Genomic DNA, 9,784 nt, shown 5'->3' with positions numbered 1-9,784 from the left:
TTCATATCTTGGTTAGAATTAGAACAAGGCATCCTGGCTTTTCACCAGTTATCTTTTTAATACACCCATCTGCACTGTACTGCATTGTTGTTATTCTTCTATTTAGGTGTTGGAATTAATTTCATTATCTTCTACCATGTGACAGTAAATGCTCAAAACTTCCACACTTCACAATGAAGACCTTTGCATTCTTATCATTGGTTGTATTTCCTTTTGATAATTTTCATGTTAATGACATATTTAATGTGGAATTTCATTTTTACTTTCGAAGAAAAAAAAAAAAAAGAAAAGAAGAAACTGAACTTCTAAAATTACGAAAAATAAAATCACAAAGAAACAAAAAACAACAAAAAACAAAAGAAGAAAATGACAAAATAAAAAAGTACATAATTCCCTAAATATTTCAACCTTTGTTTTAGATATGAAAAAAAAAATACAACAAAATATAAAAAATTTGCATTACATCTTCCTTCTCCGCAATTCTTTCAAAGCCATTTTACATCTTACATCCATCAAATACCTATAACCAATTCAATAAATAAATCCAAATTGTTTAAAAAATAAGCAAAACAAAAACATAAAATAAGGAATCTTAATTGCTCTCCTGCCACCTTAAAAAAAATAAAAATAAATGGAAGCACATGCATATATTCTTGGTCACAATATTTACACAATGTTGTTCCAAGAAGTTAGATAATGTTCCCAAAACAACACTACACAAAAATATATTTGTAAAAAGTACATTTAATCGTCTGATAAACCATAGAATTTATTACTAAGAGAAGTCAGCAAATGCCTTTATCCAAGTGACAACTTATATTTCTCCTGATCATTTTCTCATTCACCTCCATATACTCTGTAGTGTACATTGCTCCACTATTTAACATGTTTCTAACTCTTCCCCTATTTGGCAGTTAGAGAGCTGAAAATTAACAACAATCTGCTCCCTTAGTTACGAAACAAAAAAAACCATCAAAAAACCAACAAACTTGAGCTTTTATATAGCGCAATATGCTCAAAGTGCTTTACAAAGGGTCCTTGACCTACAGCAACACGTAACATGTAGAACGAGACATGACAAGGGTCTCAAAATTCTCCTTTCCTTTCTGTGAAGCAAGATCTGATTGTGTAGATTGTTTAGCTGATCAATTCTGTATGGTTGGCAGGAAATAGTCCGACTTTTCTGTGACATTCACCACGCCACCAGTCTTCATCAATCTAAAAGAAATGGATATAATAATAATAATGAATCTTTAATGTTCGCAATAAGGAAATTACGATGGTTTATATTGGATATAAGTAACATTTAAAAAAAAAAAATCATTATAATTTTTTTTTAATGAAAGAAAAAAAATATTGTACAAATAAATAGGTATTCCCCAATATAATTCTCACGGGTGGATGTAATGATGCTTATGATATCAATGCCCAAGTGATGAGGAAATTCCCCTTGTAACAAAACCAGCTGTATTGAGTAGGGTAGTGTTTCAATAAGATTTCAAGATTTCAATATTTCAAACACAAGATTTCCAACAGTAGTTAAGTATTCAGCTTCTCAGATATGGACACATTAGTATGCGCATATAACATCACTCATCGAAATAAGCTTGTTGGAGCTCTCCAACTTTTACCTTAGTTACCTCTAAACTCTATGCATGTATAAACTATACTCTCTGAGAGTTCCTTTGTATTACAAGTTGTTATATGAGCATTTCTGAGCTACATCTTTATCTTAGAATTGATTATTATCATCAGAACAATAAAAATGCTCCATTGTCACCTTTTCAATGTTAAATACGTTTAAATCATTCACTGTTCAGTCATACTCTTTTTGTCTGACTGGCTCATCAGATAAAGACAGCTGATTAAATTCTGGGACTGACCTTTGACACACACATATATAAGTAAAATAAATGTTCAAATGATCATACAATGCCAGGCTTGTAAGCTTTCTCCATAATTGATGGTTCCTCTGTGACCTCTTGAGCCTGTCAAGCTATTGACACAGATGCCTTTTTAACTGTTATCTTATAGTGTGAGCCTTCAGTTCTTCAATCAACATACAGTGCATACACTTTTGAAAATTACGTCATTATCGTATATTTTATTAGAACTAGTCAAATAAACATTTAAATTGTTTAAAACAAAGTATATTTTGGCCCTGAAATCAACTGCTGACTGTGAACCGAAGACCCATAGCCACCTAAGTGCTTGCCTATCACCCGGAGAAAATAGCCCTTCGATCTTGAGCATCACTCACAATCTTAACACAGATGATTGAAAAAAATGCATTGTGTTGTCAGGTTTTGCAATGCAATTCCTTTATCAGTGTGTAAAAATATTGTGAGAAATACTCACTAACTGGGCTTATTTGTGAGTTTGACATGTACTAAGGGTATCTCAGGCCTTTTCACACTAGAAAAAAATAGTCAGGGGGATGAAACAGGGTAAATAGCAGTGAATATTCTGATAGGTTAATGCAGAGTAACGGGTAACCATCAATTATACTTCAATTTTTTAAATACCCAGAATCATTTATCATACAAAGGAACATTAATTGCACTTGATATAATTGATTCTACATGGCACAAGAAAAAAAAAATAAAGAAAAAAATAGGACAAGAAAAAAGGAAGGTGCAAAATGAGTTACATTGATGAAAATTGATATTGGCTTACTTGTTCTATATTTGTGATGATATCGTCAGGAAGGAAAGAAATCTCTGTGTCATCAGCTGTAAAGTACAAATTAAAAACGTTATCTCAAGACAAGATTCATAACACATCGTTCATCATCATCACCTAGCCATTGTTTTCTAAAAAAGAAATAAATATCAAGATTATTTCCAATTTTTTAAATGTAAAATTGCACATAATATATCTAAATTAAAATAGTATTGAGCAAAGATAACAAAATAATTTCTCTTTTTATCTTTGTTCCAAAGCATAACCCATATTTTTACATGAATCTTCTTTCATCAACACCATCATAATCATTTGATCATCATCACTCTCATCAGCCATCTTCTTCTTTATCCTTTCATAGCACAATTTTTCCACTTTACTCTCAATCAAATCCTGGTCTAATAACTAAAATTTCAATACTGACCAGCTTCGTAATCGTAAAGGGCTCTGGCCTGTAACACTGGAGCTGATTCAGGTTCTGGAGCTTTGTGGTTGAATGTATTGCTTGCCACACCCTGAGGATGAGACAAATTATCGTTATTGAAACAATCAAATGAAATCCTCAAAATGACAAAACAAAAATTAAGCAAATCTACTTCCTTCTACTTTAAAATAAAATAGTAAGAAAAAAAATCTTATCAGACATTTATTTTGTTTTTCACTACTTTTGCATCCATGATAAGAACTTGAGAAAAAATTTGCTGTTATTGCTAATCATTTAAAAGAATTTTTATGGGCTTTACAGTGCTAATAAACCTTTAAGTCATTTCGCGCTAGAGAAGAATAAGAATTAACAAGTTGGTCTAAGAGCAAACTATTTGTGTGACTAATTTTAGACAACTAAAAGTCACCTTGACAATTAAAAAATAAACTCTCTTGAGACTGAGATTTATTTTACCTCATCAAGCGTTGAAAACTAGGTTTTTTAAAGAGTTTTTAAAAACCAACTTATTCATAAAGTTGTTGTATCTTAATGAAATTTGATACATAATAAGTTTGATATTTACTGTCATATATAAAATAAACTGTTATAGTATTAATGACGTGATTTATTTAAAATGTGCATTTTTTGGTCTTCTGCAAAAATTCTGGGAAAATGACTTATATTGAATAAAATGGGCATTATACTTCTAAAAACTATTTTTGAGGATTAATTATTTGTTCTAGAATGTTTTGAAGTAATTTTAGTAACAATTTTAAAAAATCAGCAAGAAATCATTTTAATCAAACAGCACATTTTGGATCAGAAGCTAAGAATATCGATAAATACCATACTCTGCCCAACTTGACTGACTTACTCTAAATCTCTATAAAATTGAAACTAGTGATCAAATATCGGTACTGCCCTACACCATTCAGCATTCTCTTAAGCTAAAAATGTAATTTCTCTAAATTTTCAATGACAAGATTAGAGCAAAACAACAATGTGCCTTATATCAATGAGTTTACATTTTGATCTTCTGAATAAAACTCTTTAAATAAATGTTAACCATAACCATTAATTTTCGTCAAGGGGCGTTTTCAATTATTAAATAATATTGTCAAAAATGATTTCATGCATTGTGAACAAAATACATAGCAATATCAAAACAAAATAAAATGGAAGCACCTTCACCAAAAGAAAATGTTACGATTAGTATTTACGCTAAAGCTATGCATGCAGTTATAAGTTAAAAGAAACAATGTTTGCTTTCAAAAACATTTATGACAATTAAAATCAAGTAATATTACAAAAAATAATGAAAGAAACGGGTTACCTCTCTGGGAGCACACCACCTGTCTTTGTTGTTTTGCTGACCAAGAATTGTCTACTCAAAAGACGGCTGCTAGCCTTTCAAAGCATCTATAAAAAGCATCTATAAAATAGCAGCTTGACTTGTAAGGTTTTTTTTTTATCATGTTGTAGAATAATCTTCATAATCTTCCGTTTTTCAATTTATGTGACTTTGACTTTTTAAAAAACACAATACAATTAATTGCTTGTCAATTAAATGACACATTATACAAGCTGAGTGCAGACTTGATAGGGATTTATGCACGAAAGGAAATTAAATATTTGCAAAATAATTAAATTCTCGTTTATCTAATTGGCGAATGGAATACTAATGCTTGATGCAAATTGATGCCTTTCACATAACTTGCAAAGGACTCAATTTGGACAGGAATTTACAGGAAGATTCTTTAAGCCTGTAAATATGAAATGATGAATCAAAGCCTTTTAGTTTTCGTCACTGATTGTCAATATTGAGAGAATGCTTCATACTTAACTTTGATGATTTCGGAAAAAAAAAAGGAGAAGTGTTCTTTTTTCCAAAACCCATTATCCCTTGTGTATAATACATAGTATACAAAAATACAGACACAGACAAAAAAGCCAAAGGAATTGAAAAGAAAATCAACTGTGAATGGAATAAAGACATGAATGCAAACAAAAGAAGCTATTCAAAATTTGACAAACTTTTAATTTTAATTCACTATTATTTTCTCAAGAAATACAATCATATATCATTTTTTTAAAAATCTCCATTTTGTACAGAAGATATGTACATATTTTACCATAACTTACATTCTAGCTGATACAAAATTCTTAACTCTCTAAAATAAAACCTGATAAATTAATAAAGGGAAAATAAAGGATGCAAAACAACTTTTGAAAAGTAAAATGATATGCTCCACTGAATATATTTGGTGCTTTATTTGTTGTGTTTTTTTTTTTTTGTTTTTTTTTTTAATGTTTTAATATATGATTTATAAACTTTATCAATGAATGTTTATTTATAACGTTCAAACATATAATTAGATAAACAACTCCTATCAACCATCACCTTTCAGCTTTCCAACCATTTTGTGACAAAGGTGAAAATTGAAAATTCGATGGGATAAGAAAAGAGCATGTCTTTAAGTATTTATATAAACTATTTATAAGCTAATTCATAATAAATCTGTAGAACTGTTAAAATAAATAAAACACTGGAATGCTTTCTGATTCCATTCTAGCAGAAAATTTGTATTGTTTTTCATGTATCAATACTTATGTCATTTAAATGGATTATCAGCATTGTTTCGTAGAAACATACAACATAACATACAAAAAACAACCAAAACCTCCTTCCTCTTACTCCCATTAAAAACGAAATATAACAACAAACAAATTTTAGAGTTTTTAAATATATTTGTTTTACATCCACTAAAAGACACTAAACTGCCATTTATAAACTATCACTAACTCCTAATTTTAATGTATTTGGGTTGTACAGAAGATTAATGAAACAGTTTAGTTACTCGAATCAAAGTGTATACAACATAATGTGTATCTTCTTATAATAAATGCACTTTGATTACATTGTTTCATTTATTGCATTGTTTTGTTAACTCTAAAAAAATAACAATTTATAACTCATATCTATTCATTCCTGAAATTTACGTCCAACTTCCACATGGGTGAATAAAGATTACTTATCTATCTATTTATTAAGAGTTAAAGAAAATACCCAATAAACAGAGAAAAAAAAGGGGAGAGGTTACAAAAATCACCATGCATAATTCTTGTCTTTTGAATAAATAGTAATTCGAATCTGTCATATTTATAAGTAACGATTAATTTTAGGTATTGTAAATTTAAAATAAAAAAAAGGAAATAACATTGTCTAACAGTTTCATACTACAAAACTGTTTATTGAATTATGATTTGTATACTGAATGCTACTTTGGTGAATTAATTATGCATGTATGAGCACAGCTTCTTTAAGTTTAAGAGAGAGAGAAAAAGCAATTCGAGGTATCTCAAGTTGATGCCACAGCTTTAGCAATTTTAAAAGGGATTTAAACTTTTCAATCATTGGGCAAGCAAAAAATAATCTATTCATCACCTTTTCCAATTAAAACTATTAAATCTTTCGCTTGTATATATGAACTCATATATAAATTCAAGTCAATATTTTATGACCAAAAATCTAGCATGGCAAGAAAATCTTTAAATTAATGTCTAAACCAGACTACCCATGGTTACAGGGACATGTGTATTCTTCTAGTTTTTAGCTGAATAGCTATTAGCCCATCCTGTTATACATTAACAAAACACTTTTATCATTTTCATTTCGGCTGGAAAACATTTACTTCAAATAGCGATGTATTAGGGTATATTCCCTACCTGTCATAAATTCTTAACTTCAGTCTAAGATTTTTAAAAAATGTGGGCCACAAGTTGGTGTACGGTAATCTAAGTCCATAGATATTTGAAGTAAGATTTCCAAACAAAATAAAAAGTATTTTTTGTCACTGGGTGGCTTTGTTACTTTACTTTTTGTAAGTTAATCCATCTATGTACTTGAGTTGTCATGCCGACCTGGGGCGTTATAAAAAGAAATAATAACAACAAAAATAGTAATAACAACACCAAGGCAACCACAAAAATAACAATTAAAATCAATATTATTATAAAATGAAAGCGTGTATGTAGCAGTAGTACTCCTTCAGACCCAATAGGCCCACGGAGCAGGAGTTTATCCTGGTTTCTATAGTGTGAAACAGTCAATAGTGATTGCTTGCTACCCTTGGGATAGGACATTAGTCTGTTGCAATAATATTTTTTTTTAATATGAAAGAGTCAAAGTGTTTAAGGTGATGCTTTGTTAGTATTATTTGGTCAAAGATACAAGAGAATATCTCAGATTATTAGTAAAAGAAAATGAATGATAGGCTTTAAAAAAAAACTAAAAAACAAGAAATAAAATATTTTTTTGTTAAAACTGCATTTCTCAAATTAAAGGTCATATTCTAAAGGATTGTTTTAATGATCATGACTACATTTATTTGGTTCAAACAATATCACCAGTTTATGAACTATTGTTGCATTTATGCATTTCTGATTATTGATCTGACTCTTGACATTTCATTCTTCTACTTTTCAGTAATGAAAGATGGGCAAGCCTTTATATAGAAGAATGTTGAAATTTGTTCTTCGTGAATATTTCTATAGTCAAAATAAAAAAAAAAAAAATTAGACCTTTTATATAACACAATATCCACTAAACGTGCTCAAAGCACTTTACAAGGTCATATGTTTTATTTTTCGCTTTATTTTTTAACACTTCATGAAAAATTGTAATATAAATATCTTTTGTGTTTTCTTCAAAAACTATGAGGAGTTATTTTCATGGAATATTACACTTTTATCTTTAGCAACTTTTATAGAATGACCTTTATTTTAAGACATAAGCTATGTAAATACAATTAGATAATTAGTTAACGAACAGATTTGCAAAACAATAATAGTAAGAGAATAAATAAGCAAACGAATAAACAAATGACAACGAATTAAGGTAATAAGACTATGCCTCTTGTAATTCCACGTAGTTGGCTGGAAATAACCCTGATTTTCCATGGCATTCTCCTCGCCACCACCCATCATCGATCTGAGGACAGAGTAAAATAGGGTTTGAAACATGTTTTATCATTATCTTTACTATCCTCACAATCCATATCCTTATCACCTGAAGGGATTTTGACGACCAGATGGAAAGAGAGATGGTATTGGGAGTCATACAATCTAGTAGTCCTTTCGCCATACCAAGCCCATTGAGTAGGAGTTAATCTGGGTATCTGTAGTGTGAGTGGGGAGTGAAATGGCTGAAAGATTAAGGGTTAACCTACACCGGAGACTGACGTCGGGCACAGACAAAATACTAAGAATAAAGAGAAGAGCTGCTAGACCTTCCCATACCAAGCACCCGACATTCTCTGTCTTTTTTGTCGAGCTTGGTATGGGTAGGTCTAGTGGGTCTTCTCTTTATTCTTGTATTTTGTCCGTGCCTGACGTCTTTATCCGGAAAATGGCAGAGGACGGCAGTGCCGGGTCATCTTAGTCACTCTCCCGTATGGGTTAGGCCTAAGGCATTACAGTTACATCCACAGGTCCCAGGGTCAAGCCCCACTGTCAGCATCTCTTTTTTCTTCCTTGAGCAATAAATTTAGTCCCTATTTCTCACTATACGGTGCTGCATTACAACGAATGCCCGACTTATCTCAATCTTTTCTTGAGATTGACCCTTAGAACAGATTGCTCCTTGGAATGAGTAAAGGGAATTTAATTTACTTTATTTTGGTTTATTTAATTTATCAATTTATTATCTTTATCTTATTCTTTTTAAAATTTAATTTATTTACATATTCATTACAAAAATCTTATCTCAATTATATTTATCTAATTATTTTATTTATTTAAAACATGGATTGTTACAATTGCTTGCACGTTGCAGTGAGGCAGAGTGGATCTGAGACCTATGCAAATTTCAAATAATGTTTTATGTCTCTTCGCTGAAAGATGGTAATCCTTTTCTCTTATCAGACTTTGAAGCAAAAGGTCAGGAAAATAAAACCAACACAGAGCAAGTTGATCAGACCCTTCTTGATTGTGTTTGAACTTTTATTACTTTATTTATCCCATGTAAAGATAAAATTGATAATATCTGTCTCTATATATGTAATATAATATATATAATGCTTATGGATTTTTAAAAATTCAGTTCCAGACATGTAATGTAAATGTTGCTGCTCGAAAATGGCGAAACCCGAAACGTCCATTTTATCTCTTTTCATATATTAAATTGAAGCTTACATTCAATTTCACATTGTTATTTAGTTCCAAACATGGCAATTCCACCACCTTCTCACAACCCTTTTTGCTTACAGCGGTTGGTTCATCTTGTGCTTTTTTCCCTTATTTCTAAAAATATGCGCGCTAATTCTATGTCAATCTTTTTTCAATACAGTCAGAATGGACAATTATTGAGTTAGTCAACAATACAGCAACCTACCTGTTCAATGTTGGTGATTATATCATCAGGGTCAAAGGTTAATTCATCATCATCAGCTGAGGGCAAAAGTGAGTTATATCATCATATAATAAATGAAATTAAAATATGACTAAACATTTCCTTTAAAATGCACACTAGTCTTTACCTATTTTTATTCGAAAACTCGAGAAAATTGAATTCTGCAGAGGGTACGGCATGGGTCAATTTTTAAAACAAATTGAGGCCCTGTCACATTTTTATATAGAAGTCATCTCAAGCTGTACCTCGATTATCTTTGCAGAAAATTC

The 9,784-nt window shown here is 30.5% G+C and overlaps 1 protein-coding gene across 3 annotated transcripts in view; it reads right to left on the bottom strand.

The window, feature by feature from the left end:
- Positions 1 to 256: 256 nt before the first annotated feature.
- The window catches only part of LOC144967754 (src substrate cortactin-like), a 26,348-nt gene continuing 16,820 nt past the window's right edge, over positions 257 to 9,784 (bottom strand). For 2 of the 3 annotated variants that reach the window (XM_078905345.1, XM_078905347.1), the window contains 6 exons: positions 9,498 to 9,553; positions 8,019 to 8,096; positions 6,983 to 7,027; positions 3,107 to 3,197; positions 2,677 to 2,732; positions 994 to 1,218 (listed from right to left, as the gene is read on the bottom strand). In XM_078905345.1, the coding sequence (XP_078761471.1) occupies positions 1,138 to 1,218; positions 2,677 to 2,732; positions 3,107 to 3,197; positions 6,983 to 7,027; positions 8,019 to 8,096; positions 9,498 to 9,553 (407 nt within the window). In that variant the 3' untranslated portion in view covers positions 994 to 1,137. Of the gene's footprint in view, positions 1,219 to 2,676; positions 2,733 to 3,106; positions 3,198 to 6,982; positions 7,028 to 8,018; positions 8,097 to 9,497; positions 9,554 to 9,784 lie in introns of all 3 variants that reach the window. The other variant, XM_078905346.1, reaches the window with a different exon arrangement.

This window comes from Berghia stephanieae, chromosome 3, assembly GCF_034508935.2.
Source record: "Berghia stephanieae isolate SIO BIC M18660-M18661 chromosome 3, UCSD_Bste_1.3, whole genome shotgun sequence".
In the NCBI taxonomy this organism is placed as follows: domain Eukaryota; kingdom Metazoa; phylum Mollusca; class Gastropoda; order Nudibranchia; family Aeolidiidae; genus Berghia; species Berghia stephanieae.
This window is presented reverse-complemented; position numbering and strand designations above follow the sequence as displayed.